We start from the raw sequence: 20,327 nt of genomic DNA, 5'->3' as shown, positions 1-20,327 counted from the left end.
TCAAGTTTGTTGCGACAGCAGGAGTCTTGACAGTGGCTTTGTTTCCATGTCCCACCAGGTGCTGGGGAGAGCGGCAAGAGCACCATCGTGAAGCAGATGAAAATCATCCACAGCGAAGGCTTCTCTGATGAAGAGCTGCGCAGCTTCAGGGTGAGCGACGAGGTCTCGGACCACGTTTCCCATTGGCTTCACGACTGCGTGCTTGCGTAGCATGATGCCCTCGTGGCAGGGGTTTCCAGTGAACAACATAAAAAATAATAGTAATACAGTGGAACCCCGATTATATGACTTTTGTGTGACCTTGCAAAAACATTGTATAATCCGATCATCTTATAGTCCAACTAACAAAAATTATGTCTATAATACATGACTTTGTGTGGCAGAGTTGCAAGGAGCTTCACTTTAAGCTATAGAACAATACCCTGCAGGACTCAGAAATGAAAACTGCCAGGAAAGCATATGCAAAAAAAAAAAATACTGCAGTGCAGGTGCCAGTCACGGTTTATTGGATGGATTTAGCATAACATGTACCACGATCCTCCCTGCCAGCATGCTCAAACATTCTTTTTTTCTTCTAACCTACAAACTTTTAAAAAATTGGTCAGTTTCTTATAGACTTTCTTTGAACCACTTAGCAAGAGCATTCTTTTGAGTGAGCAGCATCGGCTAGGAGGCTATCTACAGCATCACCTGTACAGATGAACTTCTGAATGTTGTCGATGCTACGTAGCGCATCCACAAGCGCAGGCACTGGCACGGCAGCATCCGTGGTGTCATTCTCCTCCGAGGCAATGGCCAGCAGTGTCAGCACGAGGCAGTGCACCTCGCACGTCCCGTCTCTTGCAACGACCCACACGAAACCAGTAACCCAGCGACGGGCGCATGAAAGGTCTTGTGGGCTTGCGTGTTAACAGAAAGCTCCAGACTGTGTACGTGAACATACATTTCTGATACAATCTGCGTACCTTCCGGTAGCTAATCGGTTCGATCTTCACACATGTTTTTATACGTTACTTACCTGCTGGGGCAGTAGTCTCGCGTAATTACTTTCAAAGATCACTTTCGCGTGACTCGGCACTGGAAGCATTGAAGCAGACGGCTGATAGCAGTCTTGGCACTGTGCAAAGATGGCAAGCTTGACTGACACTCTGACCAATAATGCGGAGGCATTCAATGCCAAGTCACGTGAAAGTGAAACCATCTTGGCAAAAGAAGTGTGGAAGCACGTGGACAAGCAGTAAACACAAGAGACACTGAAAGAGAGGAAGCGCAATGAAACAGCAATGAAAGGACGAAGGTTAGCAGCGGTTGAGCGAGGCAAAGAGGAGGAGGAAAAACAAACGCTAAGACGGCAGCGTACTTGAAGGAAGGAAAAAGGAGGCTAGGGAGAGAGCCCAGAAACCACTTTTAATTTTCTGCATACGAAGGGAACAGCGTCGTAAAGGAGCTATTGGAGGCTGGGTGGCGCTTCTCACGTGCCTGCCGTGAGGTTCGCAGTTTCACCTGGGTCATCACGCGAGATGGGATGAGCATATCTCGCATCGTATAGTCGAGGTCTTTAATGTATTGTTTATATGAGGGCGGGAGTTCGCTAGGACTGCACTAATTTATCGTTAAACCCAGGTCGTCGCAAAATTGAGCGATGCATAACTGGGGTTTTGTTGTAATTGACAAAAATGACCCAATAGACTGTATTGATACACATTTGCTAAGAATCACTTTGTTGGACAGCAAGTCCACTGTGGCTTGATTGGCACCATTTAACATGCTAAGGGAACAACTAGTGCCGCGGGAGACCTCATTTGCAAGGACTTCGAATGCTTTAAGCACCTTATATCAAAACGTGGCCTCAGCGGCTGGGAGTCAAACTTGCTACATTGGGCTCAGTCGATAGAGGGTTCAAGGAATTTTGCAGTTTCCACTGTGTTGGAAGATCATCTCTTTCATTTCGTGGCAGTTGGTTGGGATTGACAGTGATGCAACAGATGCCGATTTTACAGAATTTCAGGAGTCCTTGTGCTCACTCTTACTGGCACTGGTCTGTCAGTGCGATTGTGCGATTGCTTGGCGTCTTTGTGGTGGCTTTCTGCAACAAAATGTGGTGTGTTGCCTCTCGGATCAATCTTCCAAGGAATACCATGCACTGTTCAGTTAGACCCACATTTATATGCAGTTATATATCAGACACATTAGTCGTGGCCTAAATGTGCTCTCACTGAATGTCTTACACTAGACACACGCTAACAGTAATCGATGCTTTAATAAACAAGCATTTTCGGCGGCCAGAGAGAGCATTATGATATACTTAAACTGGTCATGAATTTACTTGTTCAAGTAGACAAGGGAAGCAATACTTCTTAAATGTTGCCACATTATCCACTCAGTGCCATCGCACCTTGGCTAACTCCAGTCTTCAGTCTTCTTAGTTTGTGCCAACGCTGCAACGAACTGGCCACTTTTTGCCATCACTCCAATACCATCAAAACAAGTAGCTTTCGGAGCTAAACTAAATGTTTCAGACTGCTGCAAACTGTGTTCTTGCGCAGAAGGGGTAGGTGCTGTCACAAACAATTTGGTGGTGACACAACATGGTAGTCTGTGGAAACCTAAGAATGCAGTGTAAAATACTCTACTGGGCACCTGAAATTGAATGTGTACCATGTTTACTCGATAATGCACCCCCTAGTGTAACACACAGCCGGTTTTATTCGCGGCCAGAAATGAAAAGTGAAACACCTTTGATCGCACTGCACACTCCTATCATCGAGAGGAACAGCATAATTTGTTTTCCCTCAGAAAAATAAATATTTTACACTCTGAAGTTGCTGGAGGCAAGATTTAGACGCGTCCCAATGCTGACAAACTTCCTGTGCTCAGAGTATGACAGAGCAGTGCCTTTGAGATTGGAAGATAGGGTTTGATATTGGGCAGGTAGAATTTGGGCATCCCCCATCGCATTCGTAGTCGATTCTGACGAGCACATCATATCTCAGTAAATTTTTCTACAAAAAGGTTCTGGCCGTTAGAATCGAGTGAATATGGTGTATAGATGAGCCAGACAGCTGCATTAGCCCATTAGTGTGATGTCACAGCAAAAATGTACTTCTTTCAGTATCGGCATTTCTTGGGAGTTATGTTCCCGAGATGTGGTTCTGTGGGCGAAATTTTTGTGGCAGTCTCGGGTTGTTATACTGAGCACAGTGTGTGCTGGCAGTGACTCAACTATATTTTGTCAAATGGTGCCTGTGCCATGCAGCCGACGGTGCTGGACAACATACTGGGCTCTATGAAGTACGTCCTGACAGGCATGGGCATCCTGCGCATCAACCTCGAGAATCCCAAGAACAAGGTGGGCACACAAGATACTTCGGTTTAAACCTAGCCTCTTGCATTTTTACAGTGCCTGCTGAGTCATGCATGTGCACGGGCAATCGAAGCCACTTATAACAATATTCAACTGCCAAGAAAATGCCATTATAGCCAATAATTGTTATGACCAGGTTGCACTAAAAAAGCTAATGGGACAAACATTCAAACATTTTAATTAGGCAGAAGTACAGTCGAACCCACTTATGGCATTACTGGTTTTAACAATACACGGATGTAACAATGAGGAACTGCTGCACTCTGAACTTTTGTATGTGTTCTGTAGTAAACTAAACTGCTTACTATAATGTTCCTATGCTGCATTATTGGCTATAAAGATTAAATCTGGCTACTGGGTGTCTTCGCTGAAAAGTAACGAAACGCAGGGCAAGAAAAAAAAATGCCAGCTAGTTTGCCACAGCGCCTGCCTTTGTGCCACTCACCCTGCACGGCACGCCCTTGTCACCCCTTTTTCGTCTCTCTTCCACTCCTCCAGTGTGAGGGGGCTACGAGGCCGACAATGTGATGCGACGAAGGTGTGCCGTGCAGGATATGCGGGACAAAGGTGGATGTGGCGAAGTGGCTCACATTGTCCTTTCTTTTTTTTAAGCTAATAGCTTTCTTTGGCCCTTTTGGCCATTTTTACTGTAGGTCATTGGTAAGGCGGCAGCCGGACGTGGGCGAAGAAAAGCGCCAGCGAAAAAGGCGCATACTTTCAGGCAACCAAGTTGCAAGGAGTTGGGGGGGGGGTCATTGTGCATGAGCTCTCGCACAATGGAGTGGTGAGGAGGGATGGGAAGGGAGGCAAGGGCACTGTCACTTCCTTAATTTGCTTGCTCATTTGCCGCAGGAAGACAAGGGACAGTTCGCATGTTCTCGGGCGCGCGAGTTGCGGGGAAGAGCTGGAGGGAGGAGGAGAGATGAGGCTTTCATTCGTTCGTAACAGGACATGCTGGAACGTCTGGTGACAAAAGAGGTGGCTTGCTTGCCCGAGCTGAATTACTCCAGGCACCAGATATATTAGGTCCTTGACACTGTTTCAGGAACATACTGAAGCAGCTAAGGCCTAACTGCTGTTAGCACGCTTTTAACCCATGCACATGCCCACTGCATCAACTCGACTGACCCTCCTGCCTGCCTCTATTGTGTGGGATACTCTAATGGACCACACATCCTTTGGGAATGTCCCGCCATCCGGCCCCACTTGGCCCAATATCCCGCTTGGCCCAGCCTGGCTCGATCAAGCGACATCTGCAGGAGACCAGCAGTGTCTTTATCTGAGCCAGAAAGACACCCTGCAATAAGGGTGTCGTGTCGCTAGCGACAAAGTTTTGTCATCATCATCGTTTGTCACATGTCTATCTCCATGGCTGTCGGGAAAGAACTCCTTGAAGGTGAAGAGAGATGGCGAGGGAAATGGTGTATGCTCTCGATCAAGCGAGTACTAGCGGGGATGGGTGGCAAGAGGGGGAGGGGCGAATCAGCTCACTCTCTTGTCCATCCGTTTGTTCGTTTGGGCTATCACTTAATTGACAATTGTTGCCGATGGTTTGTGCATAATAATTTTTTTATTTTTCAGTGCGACAAAGGCGTTTCGTGCTTGGTGTATGGCACAAACACGTGTGGTGAAGCTGCTCATTGCTGTTTATTCTGTGGATTTTGCTTATTTTTATTCTTTCGGTGCACACACCTGGTAACCAAATTGTTATAACTGACAATGCGGCACGTGAGCATTATAGTAAGCAGTTTATTTCGCCATAGAATGCATACAAAAGTTGATGGTTCACCAGCCAGTGTATTGTTAAAACTGGTATATTACTATAAGTGAGTCCGACTGTACATGGCCTGATACCAGCATCATCATCTGCTCATTTTATGTCCACAGTAGGATGAAGGCCTCTTCCTAGTGAACTCTAATTATAGTACCTTTGTCTTGTGCCAACTGTAACCTATCTTATGCCTGCAAATATCCTAAATTTCATCACATCATTTTCTCTGCTGTTGTTGACGGCACTTCCCTTTTCTTGCCTGTTACTCCACTTGACCATTAGTTATCTGCCCTATACATTAACATGGCCTGCCCCGCTCCATTTCTTCCTCATGACGTCAACTAGAATATTGGCAACCCTCATTTGCCATCTAATATTCATTTCCTCTTATCATTCCTTTAAAGTTGTTAAGGCATTTCGAGACGTCTTACTTTCTATTGATGAATGCACTTTTTACGCGAGCGTTTATGTATGTTTTTTTCTCCTTATTGCAATGGCAATTATCTGAGCCTAACCTTAAGCTGGTCCATTGCGCTGAAGATGTATGCGCAGACGGTGCTGAGCTGTCAGTGCTGCTTTGACGAGAGCATGACCATGCTGCCATTTGTGGCGTCTGCCCTGAAGAACCTCTGGAACGACAAGGGTGTCCGGTTGGCTGTCGCACGGGGCTTCGAGTACGAGCTCAACGACTCTGCGCTGTAGTGAGTGATGCACCAATGTACTTCCTCTAAGACTTGGGGGCCTTGTTTCTACAAGCAGCTGCAGCCTGAACTGGTGATTATAGTGCTGCAAGTGCTGCTGGGGGGGGGGGGGGGGGGAAGCTGTGCAGTGACAGTGTGCGGTGATAGTGACAGTCTGTGGTTGTGTACCTGTGCTCCCTTTCTCTCTCTCTACTCTCTCTCTGCCCCTTTCCTCTCTCTCCCCAGCATAGGGTAGCAAACCGGATCTTCCCCTCTGGTTAGCCTCCCTTCGTGTCCCCTTTCTTCCATCTGTGTCTGTCGTCTAGAGCCCTGTGTGAACAGTAAGCCCAGAGCCCTGTGTGAACAGAGCCCTGTGTGAACTGGCTGAACTTCCAGCTGCAAATAGCCACATTTTAATGGGGGCAAAATGCAAAAAACATTTGTGTACTTAGATTTAGGTGCATGTTAAAGAACTACAGGCAATCAAAATTAATCTACAGCCCTAATTAATCAACCATGATGAATTAACCCTAATTTTGCACTATGTCCGGGAGGAAAAATCTGTTTGTTATGCTAGTAAATGTGGTACACTGTTTCTCTATGTGTTCACGCATATGTTTATATTTGACAGCCTGAGATAGCACACTGCATTATATTCGCAACCAGGCTCAGAATATAATGTGAGATTGTAATTATAATGTGCAAAACAACAACAAGCTGAGGGAGTTTCCATTATGATTTTAAAAAGCAGGCAAAAAAAAACAAGAAAACAAGCTTTGTGTTGTCCTTTTCATGTCTCTTGGGGTAATGTTTTCTTATGCCTGCTTTTGAGAAGTCATCTTTGAGGTGCTTTTGCAAGTCAGGAGGTGATGTGTGCATGCCCACTAGGCTACAGAGGGCAAGGTGACATGATGATGCTTCATTGCGACAAAGCTGCAAGCAGAACAACGATGTGGGGAAATGGATGACCGTGCCCGCCTCTTTTGCAGCCTGTTTGAGAACATGGACCGCATCTGCTCGGAGAAGTACATGCCGACGCCACGGGACGTACTCAGGGCCCGAGTGCGCACCAACGGCATCATCGAGACCCACTTCAAGATCGACGACATTGTCTTCAGGTGGGGGTCACAGAATATTGTTACGTGCAGAAAGACACAGACAAAAGAGACTAGTATTTACACTATATTCATGAGAGCAGCACAGCCAGAGGCCAATATGGTGACCAGCTCATGCCAAGCCCAGATGCCTGTCTTTGTCTTACTTTGCGCCAGCCATGTCTCTTAAGCGCGCCTGTTGTATTGCAATAATATCTCCACAATTGATTCTGCGTGGAGTCGATACGTCTTGGTTGCATGTATGTAGCGAGTAACACGTTTGCTTTGACTTGGCTGATTTGATGTGGAGGTTAAGCTGGTGTCGCCAATGTTTGCCACTACCAATTGTTTTGAATGTACTGCCTCGTGAAGGAGCTGTTTCAACATTACCCAGGTCTTGGCTTATTGGTTGTAATTTTGGTTGTAAAATGCCTTGAAGTGCATCTGAAGTGAATGGAAGGGCTGCAACATAGCACTAGTGTTAATTGCTGTTGCAACTCTGTCATCTATCTTGGGCTTGGTATGCTTTCCGTAATCTGACTTGCATGCAACCTTGTGAATACGCTAAACCATTGTCTCTTTCATACCAGTAAGAGGTTTATACCTTCAGAAGAAAACAAAAGCTCGGCCATCGTGTAATGTGACCAACAATCAGTTGCCTAGGCAACGTCTAGTGGCATCGAATGCTTACTTTTTATAGCTTCCACTTGACTGCGCCTTGTCTGCTTGCACTTCCTCCTTCCACTGCGTCATCTACTGCAATGAAGATTCCTCACTTTTCGATGGAAAAAAGATCAAGATTCTTGGGAATTGTAGTCAGTGCTTTCGAAATGTGTGCTGTGGTCCAGTAATAAACTGAATCGTGCGTCGACCAATCTGCCATCACTGCAAGATGGCATCGGTTGGTTAGGCAGCGCTTGAATGGCGCTCGCTTTAAGTTCGAGTTGTTTCAGCGCATGCTTGTCACCGCCGCAACTCGTTATATATTTTATTTGTGGTAGCTTTGCAATGAATTAAGTACTTATAATTACTGAAAAGGTAGTTTATGGCATATACAGCCCAAATATGCAGTTTTCTAAAAGTAGAGGTTTTTCACGATTTTTTTTGCTTTGAAAGGCCGCTACTAACAGAATTCTAGTATACTGGAACAGGGTGAGAAGTTCACACCTCTACAAATCTCACTCGACTGCTTGTCAAAACAGCACCTTTTGTAGCTTTAACAAATAAAGCCTTAAAGGTCTCTCAGATAGGGGTACAGATATGAGAACCAAATTTTCCAGCACCATATGTGCATTTTACGCAGATGTTTTTGTGTGCAGATATAGCATACAGGTCCTTTGCAGTAGGTCATACCCTATTGGGATGTGTGGTTGTTCACCGCTATGCCACTTGAGACTGTACTGTACTGTTGCGCTGCATCTCTCTCTGTGGTTATCGCCTGCCTGCAGGATGTTTGATGTGGGTGGCCAGCGGTCAGAACGGCGCAAGTGGATCCAGTGCTTTGACGACGTCAAGGCCGTCCTCTATGTCGTGGCCCTGAGCGGCTACGACATGACCCTCCAAGAGGACCCCACTGTGGTGAGTGGGCGATGCGAAGAATCTTTTAAGTTCCCTGCATTGGGCACTTACCCATGCAGTGCCCGCTGCGGTAGTGCAGTAGCTATGGCGATCCCGGCCGGAGTGGCTGCATTTTGATGGGGATGAAATGCAGAAACGGTTGTGTACATAGATTTAGGTGCACCTTAAAGAATCCCAGGTGGTCAAAATCAATCTGGAGTACACCACTGTGCCCCATAATCAGATTGGAGTATTGGCACATAAAACTCCAGAATGTTTTTCTCACTCAGGTAGCATTCACTGGGCATATGCTTTACACTGACTTGGTTTATCTGCTCCTTGCTTCTCCTGTTCTATTTGTGATAGTACTGCCATATCTCAATGTGCGAACCAAGCAGCCTTTGAGAAATTCTAGGCAAAATAGTTCAAGCCTAACTTTGTGCATAGAGACTTCAGCACAAACGAGTTGAGCTGAGGAAGAACGTAAAGAAAGCAGCAACTACGGTAGAACTCCTGTAACACATTTTCCTCATAACTGCTGAAGAAAATGTACACCAGAGAAACGTATTGCACGAATATGCTGTTAAAATCACACAAACATGCAGTTAAATATTAAAACAGACACTGCATGGCTCAGCCTCCAAAGGATACACAGTCATAATGTGGTCTAGAGGGGGACAACCTAAACGTCCGAAATATTGGATGCGGCAGAGAATGAGTGACTTACCCTTAAGATGGCTGAACGCATCGGCATCTATGAGCGGCGGCTTTCTTGGCTCAGTGCCAAACACATGGTCTTGTCACAGTGCCAGGATTGCTGTTGCTTATCGACGCATCTAGGGCCGGTATTTTGTAGCGATGCCTTTTCCGATTCTATGCTTTTTCAGGCATTTCGCGCTTGGCCAGTGGTCAGAGCGACGATCTACCCACATTATCAACGGGATCAGGCGGCCGTGTGTGGTGGATGATAAGAATAGCATAGAATAAGGCATAAGGCATCGCTACAAAATAGCGGCCCAGTGCGCAAAACTGATAGTAGTATCTCCGAAAGTGATCGTCCGAGAATACGGTCGTCCAAGAAAGCTTGTCAATGTGTTGCTACGAGCACATACACTTGCATGTGACCCGGTCAGTCTGTGTTTCGACCAATGTTATGCTGTTGCCATAGATAGACGATGCATGCACCTAACTGAAGTCAAACATGTTGCGATAACCAAATTGAGCACAGGTTTCTTGCAACAGACATTGTCCAACGCTTCGCTCACCTAATCACCGTCCTTGTTGGTGCTGACATCGTGGGCAGAGTTGACACCACTTGAAATGCTTGAAGAAGTCGCCTAGCATTGTGTCACTATCTTATGTGCAAATTAAAGAAACACTCGATGCGCAGAACTTGTGCGACAAACAGCAGATGCTGCCGATGCAGCCTCTCAACACTTAGTGGCTTGGCTTGTCCTGCAGTTTGGGTGCATTTGGCAACTACTGTATCGACTAGGCTTTGCTAGTTTTGGTTTCGAGGAGAAGCTGGTGACATGTCTCGACTTGTCCAGTAGATGCATAATTTTTCCTGGCAAGGTACTTGTGTTGTGAGTGTTTGGGATCGTACCTATGGTGGGGATGCCTCACTGCTTGCTTTCTTTGTGAGCCTGTTGCTCACTAATAGTATGCGTTCTGTGTGTGGCTTGTTACAGAACCGGCTGCACGAGAGCCTGAAGCTGTTCTCTTCCATCTGCAACAACATGTTCTTCACCGACACGTCCATGGTCAGTAACTTACTTCCACTCTTGTGTCTGCCACCGATGCTGAAGTCGCCGCCTACCACACACATCTAAAACTCGCGCCTAAATATCTATATGTCACACATCTCGAACTGCTATAGGAATGTGCACTATAGATAATGGACATCTTTTCTAAAGAGTACAGTGGAAGAATCTTACGATGAGCTTTCCATTCTCATTAACATTATAACCGTAGACAACTTCCAGATTATATCAAGCCTGTTTTTTTTGCCAGCTAAAAAAGCAGTCATGTCTCCAATGGCAAGTTCAATTTGTTTATTTGTCGTAATGTATATTGTCATGTAGTGGTGACGGTGTCCTGGCAGGAACACATAGAGGCAAAGTTCAATGATAAACTGCAGTTTATCACTACGACTGTAACAGTTTATTGTTTACGCAAATGGCAATATGCTGAAAGGTTTTTGTAGGACTTTGTAGGTGTAAGGATCTGGAACACCATTCCAACTTAAATGAAACATGCCATAAATTTCAACTTTAGCTGCAAACTTTTCCTGCTTACTCATCAAGTCTCATATAAACACTCTGCCAAAATCTTGTCTGTGCCGTATTTTATTTCGATTTGCTCGCAGTGACTTTTTATTTGCTGTATTTCTTTCTCTTAAGTCATCTTGCAGCTGATCTTGGGCAATATTCTGTAACGGTTCACTTTCACAAATGCCATTGGCTGGCGCTTCATGGTCGTCATTCCTGGTGGCCGTGACTACAAATTTTGTTGTCGTCGCACAGTTTGCCAATCATCTGGAAAGCGAACTCGTCATCTGCTACGACCAGAACCACATAGAAGTGATTCACTCAAGGGTCGAGATCCTGATCTCGAGGGTTGCTAAGGCAACCAAGGCCGCCAGTTAGTCTTGCGCTGGCCGGCACGATGAGACAGACGCCAATGGCTGCTCGTTTGGTTGCAAGCATTGGCGAAAGACAAGGACGTGGTGAGAGGCAATGGCGCGACACATCTGACATGAGTGAGGGAGAGTTCCGAAGGCATTTTAGGCTCTCCGAAGACACAGTGCGATGGATTTGTGACGAGCTAGAATATCTCGGACCACAAGATTTAGTAGCGTTGACATTATGGCAAAAGTACTGTGCGTGTTGCGTTTTTGTTTTTCATGCGTTTTCAGCATTCTGTCTAGAATGAAGAAGCGGCTGCATTGCCACAACCGTCAGTCAGTCGCATCATTACCGCCATCGCTAGGGCCAGTACGGATGAGGGAAAATAAAAGGTGTAGGTGAGATTTCCCTCCACGATGCAGGAGAAAGCTGCATTCTAGAAACATCCTTGACCCTGGCAAGATTTTCGAAGTTGTGGGATCTGTGGATAGAACTTTCATCGCAGTAGTCTGCCCTAAAAAGCTCAGCCCCATCTAAACGGAATCCTATTAGAGCTGCAACCTACACCTAGAGAACTGCCTGGATTACTTAATGTATGGTGCACCACCTAGCGACCAAAACAGAATAAATAAACAGTGCAGTCCATGTCGGAAGCTCCCCAGCTATTACTGGAAATGGAACGAATGTATCTTATACAAGCCAATGATTTTTATCCAACTAGTGACATCCTTTAGTTACTGTCTCATCCCCAAAGTACAAACAAAAACAATGACGTTACTTCCCGGCATATCGCCACTCGTTGATCGGTTCCACTCTTTCTCCGAGTGACATAACATCCAGAGTGAACCATTACAGAATATGGCCCCTGTACAATCCTTATTGGTTTGTACAGATTTTATCAAATGTAATCCACAACACTTGAATTGATTTTATTTTGAATATAATTTGTCCTCGTATAAATCCTCGTGAGCAACAGCAATTCAGGTGTTTTGAGGTCTTTTTCTGTTTGCTTATTTGCGATTTCAAAGAGAATAACAGGCGGCTAATGGCTGATGGGAATTTCAGCGTGTCATCGGATGCACTTGAACACCAACATGAACTTTATTGCAGATCTTGTTTCTGAACAAGCTGGACCTGTTCCGGGAAAAGATCCTCTACTCAGACCGGCATCTGCGCTATTACATGCCAGACTACAAAGGTAGGCAAGCTCATACTCTCATTCAATCATATTTTTTTCCCCCTTGAGTGTGGTGGACTCATTCTGGATGTTCTTCTAATAAACCAAATAGTTTCCATAAATACTGTACTTTTATACATACAAGCCACACCCAGAATACACAGTTGAACCTAATTATACCAAACTCCGCAGGATTTGCAAAATAGTTTGTTATAGCCAACATATGCAATATAAAATGGCCTGGAAAATCGCCCAACACTAGCATGAATCAGTCGGCAGGTAGCCTAGAATTGATGAGACACTTACCTGTGCAAAAGCAGTAACTTATTGAGACCTAAAAGACATTGGCAGGATGTTTGTTTTTCTGCATTGATGGTGTGCCGTATAATGCCTTGCTGCTCACTGTTACATCCACTGTGCAGCAATAGCACTGCGTCAAAGTCAAGGCAGCCACAGCCTTGCCTGAACTTGGTGGCAAGATGTTTTCGAAGTCCACAGTTTCATCCTATGCGGCTTCATTCGCAAGCTGCTGGTGTGTCACCTCTGCAGCAGTTTCCAAATTTGTTAGTCTGGCAACCACCTTTGATGATGCGCCGTTGTCGCCAATAAAGTCGGCCACTGTCACCGTGTCTGACACATTGCCCACCAACTATAAAAAATATTGCCCCATGTTTCTTTAAGCTCAAGCATTTCTTCACGCTCGTCAGCAGTTCCATCTCTAGTGTGCTCTTCAGCCGCTTCGGCGCGAACGATGACGCCACCGTGCTGAAAGCAGCTGGCGACCGTTTCTTCGTTCAGGAATTGTATTGCACCCAACAGGTAAATTTCTAGCTCTACATTCATTTGAACGCGAACGAGTAGCCTTTCGTTTAGCCTTCACTTGTAGAATCCCTTGAAGGCACGAATAAAGCCTTGATACAGTGGCTGGAGCTGAGACGTGGTATGTATTTGATGGCAGCAACTTGAGCTCTATGTTGCTCAACAGCACATCTGTGTAGTGTGTCGGGCAATTGTGAACGAGGAGGCACACTTTCCGGCACCGATCCTCGAGCTCTCCATCCCAATCCCCCAACCATTTCCCGAACATTTCACGTCATCCGCAATTTCCTGTTCCAAGCAAAAGTGACTGGGAGGTTGACTGGGGGGCAGTTGTTCAAACAATTCGGTGTCTGTAACTCTGCAATCCCCGAATGGACAAAGCTTCTTTGTGCCATCTATGCTTGTAGCAGGCAGGACCGTGATCCAGGCTTTGTTCTGTTTGCTACCGTGACATTTCTCCCTGCGAATGTCAAGAGTTTGCCATGGCAACATCTGCCAGAAGAGGCCCATTTCGCCATGTTGAAAATGTTCCTTGGTTGGTACTTGGCGAGCATCTGAGGCCACTCTTCTCTCGGTCACTTACTCATTGCTATGGTGTTGGCAGAGTCTCTCTCTCCCAAGACGCCTTTTGCAACAATGTCGTAGTGGTTCTCATAGCGCTGAAGCGTCGGCCCCGACATTGCAACAATTCGAGCCCTGACGTCAACAACCCACCACTTGTGCAGGCATTCTTCCACACCTCTAAATGCGATGGGCCGAACACGCTGTGTGTTGGAATGCTTGCCTCCATCCTTCTCCTCTCTCCATTTTCCTCCTTCAACTTCAACGTTTCCCGCCATGGTCAGTGTACACAGTACCGACAGCCTGCCGACCGCCAAGCTCACATGCACTAGGCAACAAGCAGAAACACCAAATGCGCATGCACAAAAGCAACCGGCATAAACTAGAAATGGCGACGTGTCAAGTTGGCCATTTATGTTGCTGTGCTCGAGTGGTGCGCTAGGCACATCGAATGTAAAAATGCCACCGCCGTCTACCTTTCGCTACGTTCTAGTGCCGCTCTAGGCACTTCGAATGTAAGCACAGCAATGACTAGGCTCGAGAGCTCGCCGCGCCATTGCAAACTACTGCTGTGCAGCAGAGAAGCCTAGTGTGTGCTCTCAAAGTGCTCGTACTCCGGCCGTAGAAAACTCTGTTTATCCATTGCACGTTCAAAAGGGTTCACTATAAATATTTTGAACGGCATGTAATCCTTAAAAATTTTGGGCTTGAGTTGGGCATAAGCAATAATTCGCTATATCCACATTCATTATATCGAGGTTGAACTGTATCCTGCACCCTGAAATTACAACTTTCAGAAAATAGAAAAGAAATTAATGAAAAATATAATACATGCATATCACATCTGTGAATAACCACATACAAAAATGCACTCAAGCATTCACAAGACTAGCAATCCATGCTTCATTAGGTGTATGCTGCTTCACGGCAGTGCGCACCTAGAGGTAAAATTCACATGCCATATACAGCACCCCGCCCCCACATTGCACTGCATATTTCTAGAATTTTTGGTGCATGTTAAGCACGGGAAAATATGGTATTATCGTAACTGTAGTTGCTATCTTAGCTGTACTGGCGGGGGATTGGGCTGTACAACTTGCATTGAGCTCTTCCTCTTTCTTTTCTTTTTTCTCTCCTTCTTTTGCGCGCCACTTTAGCCATTGTTGCCAACAAAAGACAGGGTGTTGAACTAAACTGGAACCTAAAACCAAAATAAAAATTATGTGGATCCCATGCACTGTGGGAATTGACGTAAGCGAAGCTTTCTGTGCTGATTGCTTTGATCGACGATTATGTTGACGGCGGATGTTTAATTTCTTCAGCACTTAGTCAAATACAAGAGAGGTGATGTTAAACATTATCTTTTGTGCACTACTGCTATTTGTCTGCATAGTACGCAGAACACACAGCAAGGCGTATTTGCTTGAGGTGTTATGTGAAATTGTTCTTAACCTCCGAGAAGTTTAGTACTGTCATTGCCTCACATGTCACATCGCATTGTGGCAGAAGTGTTAAACTTTAATTAAATTATGGGGCTGCACGTGCCAAAACCAAGTGGATTATGAGGCACGCCATAGTGGCAGACTACGGAATAATTTTGACCTCCTGGGGTTCTTTAACGGGCACGAAAATCCAAGTGCACGAGCGTTCTTGCATTTCACCACAGTCAAAATGTGGCTACCATGGTCGGGATCGAACCCGCAACCTTCGGCAATGCCGTAGGCACAGAACTACCACAGCAGCCACAGAAGTATTGGTTTGATGTGTGACCACTTCCGTAGCGTCACCTAGACGTTAATGCAGCTTTGCGTCTGCATGCCATGTGTCAGTTGTCCGCTTGACAAATTTGCTTATTTATTTTTCAGAAATAGCAGAAATGTACCGTACTGTACCTTGAACTTAAATTTATCCAGTTTGTCCGCAACCTCTGTCATGTCTAGTAGTAGCGTTTCCTCGCCTTCTCATGTTTCCCTTTCCCTCTCATGCCCTCCCCCCAAATGTGGGGACTGTGAGCAAAGAGTTGCAAGGCTGTTATTCACTCGTTTGGTGGCTGCATCAGTTCTATCCATTCTCTACCTTCTCTACCTACCTCCTTCCTACCTCCGCTCTACCATTCTATCTACTTTCCCTCTAGACTGTTACATGTTAGTAGAAAGGTAAATGCTGCAGTTTCTGCGGTGCTTTTGGGGAGGGGGCCCCACGGATAATTACAGCTGTCAAGAGGGTATTGTGGCGACCCCCAGGGAGCTCCAGAGAGCATTGTGCACATGCAACGCAATGGAAAGGTCCAAACAAGTTACTTGGCATCGCCTTTCCTCTCTGGCTCCCTCCTGCCATGTAAATATGCGTGCTCTGAACCACCTCCTGATGTGGCATGCAAGACAGTAACAGCAGCAGCAGCAGCAGCAGTGGAAAGTTGAAGGAAGAGGCAGAGAAAGCTTCGCTATAAAACACATTACCTTTGCACAAACCAGGAGTGAAACATTAACTGTTTATTCTACTCCGGAGGGAGACCAAAAACAAACAAGAAACGACAGCTTTTGGTTCAGGCTTGACAATCCTTTTTAAGAACTTCATCCATGCATTTTCTGTAATTGTGGTTCCAATGCGTGGCACATTCATGAACAAATATGGGCCTAATGTCATTTTAGAGGTGGTAGAACCCTTGTTATGGATCTCAGCATAGCTCGCCAGGAGCAGGCATGTTAGCGATACACTCTGCAGCATTCAAAACTAGTTGCCATCAAGTGGCTTGGCAGTGGCTGCAGACCTGCACAGATCACAGGTCATAAGGAAAGGCTTCCTAGATAGGTGATTGCATTCGATCACACTGGTATATACATTGAAGATGTGACGTAATGACTGTGGATCACATAACCAACTCAATTCACTGAGTGGAAGCCACACACATATTTATTTAAGCATTAGCTTTCTTTACTTCTGTGGGTCCTTGTGATTGTGCCTCTCTCCTGTCTCTCTGTCCTGTCACCTCTTTCTTTCCTTCGAAATAGAAAGGACTGTGTACCTCCGTGGTGCACATACCCATTACGACGTTAACACAGGGTGCTCTCACAAACTCCTAATAAACTCACAAGATGTCAGAACTTGCTGCATTGTGGATGTCTCCCAGGAAACTTGCAGAACTCTTGTGGTTGTGAGGCTCATACATTGAGTTCAGTAGGCACTGGTGCATCCAAGACAAGTTGCATTGTTGAATGCACTTCTGTATGCAGGTGCCGACTACGACGTGGACAGTGGCGCGCTTTTCATTCAGCACAAGTTCCAGAGCCGCAACCGGGACCCGAACAAGGTGGTGTATCCTCACTTCACCACGGCCACTGACACCAGCAACGTCCAGGTGGTGTTCCAGGTTGCCATGGACACCGTCTTGAGGGGAAACCTGCGTACTGCCACCCTCCTTTAGGTGATCGGCACGGTCACTCCATGGTCATTTCGTAGTCAGCCTGGCGATGATTGATGCTACCGGGCTTGCGAACAAAAGGCAGCACATCAGAGATCTCGAGAAAATGTGCACAGTTTTTCGTATGTTTTGCGGAATGTAGATGTCTGTACATGTGTACGCTTGATTACAGCTGTCCAACGTGAACAATGAATGCATGTCGCAGTTAGTCGAGTTCATTGCATTTCTCTCTGTACATTTGCCCATGATTTCCATCTGTGGACACTGCAGACATCTGTGCCGCTCACGGTCCCACATCGTGAGCAGTGGTCAGGTTCCGCGCTGACGGCGAAAGAGAGGGATGCCCTCCATCGCTGGAGCCTTTGTGCTGTAATGTTTTATTGACAGTTGCATAGCACGCAAAAGGAAATAGGGAGTTTTAGCTTGTCTCTAAACGTATTTCCCTTTGCGGAATACTAGGTTATCAGTGACATAAATGTGGGCAGTTGGGATGGTGCTGCTATCTGGTGACATGTAGGTTAACCAGAGAAGACACAGAGCTGGTATTGCACTGATCAAGTACATTCTACTTAATTGCTGAGGTAAATTTTTTGGCTGCCACATGATCGTTAACATGCGGCCTTTGTTCATTTTTATTCGACAAGAACACCCACGTAAACACGAGGATGTGTCTACTGTGTTGTAATTAGACAAAACGTCACGAGATGTCACCACCAGAGTTGTTTCTGCCGCTCACGTTCCCTGTAGCCTGGTATGACATGAAGTTTAATGCGTTTATGGATGAACTAAAACTCTTTTACGGGCGGCATAGTCATTTGAAGATCTAGCCTGTTACTGCATGCGAGTGTCTACTATAGTAGGAGGATCGTTATTATTTTTTTTTTTTTTTGAAAGGCAATGGCTCTATTTGAAACTGCGAGTGATGGCAATCTGGTTACCTTGCTGCTCAGGGTATTGTAGATCCCTGTTGAGAATCTCCCCCTCACTCTTGCTCTGTTCCTCTCCGATAATGATGACTTTTGCCACAGGGTTATTCACTCCGATGCAAGTTCGCCATTATGTGCATGTTATATGCTGCACGAGAAAGAATGAATGAGTGGATGCTTCTTCTGGAACAATTTGCAGGTCACGTGCAATATGCGTCCACTCCACCTTTTGACGTGTTCATGCTCAAGCAGCATCTGTAATTGCCGCCCCTGCATTTCTTTCGGTCGGTTTGGTAGTGGATCTTCGGCCCTGGTGTAGTCCTGGCCTTGCCCATCTTTAACTTCAGATTTTTCAACCATGCGGTGACATTGTGCAATATTATGTTCAAACTGCTCGCACTCCGTAAAACTGATGTCGGGACATGAGTTGCATCCTGGGAATTTTACTGCACGTGTCTTGGAAGCATATTTTTGGCTCATCACGCTGCGGTGCTCTGAAGCACAGCTACATATTTAGCTTGTCGATAAGGAGCATTTATTTGGCGTGTTTTGTTCATGCATTTGGCAACAACGGAAAGCGCTCTGATGTTCTTTTTCTACATTTTCTGAGCGTCTTTTTGGTCAAAGGAGCTGTGAGGTCTGGCTAGTACAGGGCAAAATGACTGTGCGGTCACCCTCCTTCAGAGGCAAGCTCCGAGGTGCAGAAGTTGTCCATCTGCGTCGTTTACCGGTGTTCTTGTTCCTACAAAAATCTGACACTTATTCAGCTCGGGTACACTGACTGCGGCTTAAAGGTCCAAGAGCGACCAGCTAAGGGTACCGTTTCTGAGAACTACCACATCTTTCTAAGCGGCAAGGTTTGAGGGCTGCAGTCGAATCAAAAGCAGAAAATTATGCTTCATGTATTTTTGGAACAGTATATATAACAATATTTTGGTTGTGGTTCCTATGTAACAGACATGTCCATAAAGGGCAGCCTTTCTTCTGCCTACCCTGCTCATGATTAGCATACCGGTCAGTGTGATTGTTGGTGCAGCCGGTGCAAAGCCTACAAGGGATACAAAGTGCCTTCTGGGGACGAGAGGTCCTTATACAGACTTCGATGTCATAGAATATGCCTTCTGTTTACCGGACGTGTGTGTTTTTATCTGCTGAACCGATTGGCGTGCTCGCTACCAAAAGATGTAGCCCTATTCCTGACTCGCCAATTGGCCACCAGTAACGATTTCATTTGAAAGTATTTCAGTGGTCATCTGAAATGAAATCAGCATGGGTATTGCAGGATGAACATGCTGTGATACCAACCATAATGGTGCCATGCACTTAACTTGCACTGGTGTTAGTCCACTTTTTGTTTCACTATACTGACGGGGCTTGAATGAAAGCTCAGTACATAGCTGGAAGCACACAAGCAGTGGAGCTTCTGGTAATGAAGAAATGACTGCTATCTGTCGCAAACTACCCAAAACTCGCTGAGCTGTCAAGGAGTTCACTTGTGCATCTGGGTATTAGCTGACTGTCACCACATAGTGAAAGAACAGTGTTGTAGTTGCGTCATCATCATTGGTCGTCGTCTCGATTGTGAACATGCCTCTCGCTTTTATCATTTCCATGTCGGCTGTTTCGGAGATGCCGCATTCATTGTCACAAGGTTCACAGGGTAGTGTGTGCCACATTGGCAAGGGATCTCTGGTGCATGACACGAACAAAGACCGGTGGCGTGGCTGTGGAAACGCTAAGTTCTATATAGCTTTCTATACCTTTCTATATAGCTTTTTTTTTTTTAATGTGGCTTTGCATGAGCTCTGCTTCTCTCTTTATTAATCTCCATTTCAGTAGTAAGCTTGCAAATCAAGCTGAACCAGAACAGTGTCCTTTATTTCTTTATGTACTATGTACACTTATTGCTTCTCAATGCAGTCGGCTTAGGTAACTTATGTCCTTGCTCAGCATTTTGTGTCAACACTGACACAGTTTTGCCTCAAGCTTTCTCACTGCTTTCTGCAGCCCTCTTATGTTTTGGATTTATTTTGTGCTTTCTCTTTTTTTTTTTTTTTTTAACCTATCACGGTGTTTAGCTCAGCACTGAGCCCAGTGATATCACAATTGGCTTGTTCGCATCCTCTCCCCAGCGGTGTTTCTTCAAAAAACTGGCCAGTGCAAACCACGGAAATCTCGCATGTTTTCTATGTGGCAAAGTTGAGCCATTTGTCATTTTGCCAGCATGACAATATACAGGGTGTTCTTTTTTAAACAATACAGAATTTTATCAAATCGCCTGCGGCAGATAGCTCAATTACATTTTTCAATAGATGAAGCGCCAATAGTGA

At 45.6% G+C, this 20,327-nt stretch overlaps 1 protein-coding gene across 1 annotated transcript in view; it reads left to right on the top strand.

The window, feature by feature from the left end:
- The window catches only part of LOC140219786 (guanine nucleotide-binding protein G(o) subunit alpha-like), a 29,428-nt gene extending 9,377 nt beyond the window's left edge, over positions 1-20,051 (top strand). The window contains exons 3-10 of the mRNA XM_072289633.1: positions 59-150; positions 3,257-3,349; positions 5,676-5,836; positions 6,805-6,933; positions 8,358-8,487; positions 10,158-10,229; positions 12,204-12,291; positions 16,884-20,051. Coding sequence (XP_072145734.1) covers positions 59-150; positions 3,257-3,349; positions 5,676-5,836; positions 6,805-6,933; positions 8,358-8,487; positions 10,158-10,229; positions 12,204-12,291; positions 16,884-17,074 — 956 coding nt within the window. The 3' untranslated portion in view covers positions 17,075-20,051. The remainder of the gene's footprint in view (positions 1-58; positions 151-3,256; positions 3,350-5,675; positions 5,837-6,804; positions 6,934-8,357; positions 8,488-10,157; positions 10,230-12,203; positions 12,292-16,883) is intronic.
- The last annotated feature ends 276 nt before the right edge of the window (positions 20,052-20,327 follow it).

Source organism: Dermacentor andersoni, chromosome 8, assembly GCF_023375885.2.
Source record: "Dermacentor andersoni chromosome 8, qqDerAnde1_hic_scaffold, whole genome shotgun sequence".
NCBI lineage: Eukaryota > Metazoa > Arthropoda > Arachnida > Ixodida > Ixodidae > Dermacentor > Dermacentor andersoni.
The sequence above is the reverse complement of the archived record's forward strand: the minus strand, read 5'-3'. Positions and strand labels throughout refer to the sequence as shown.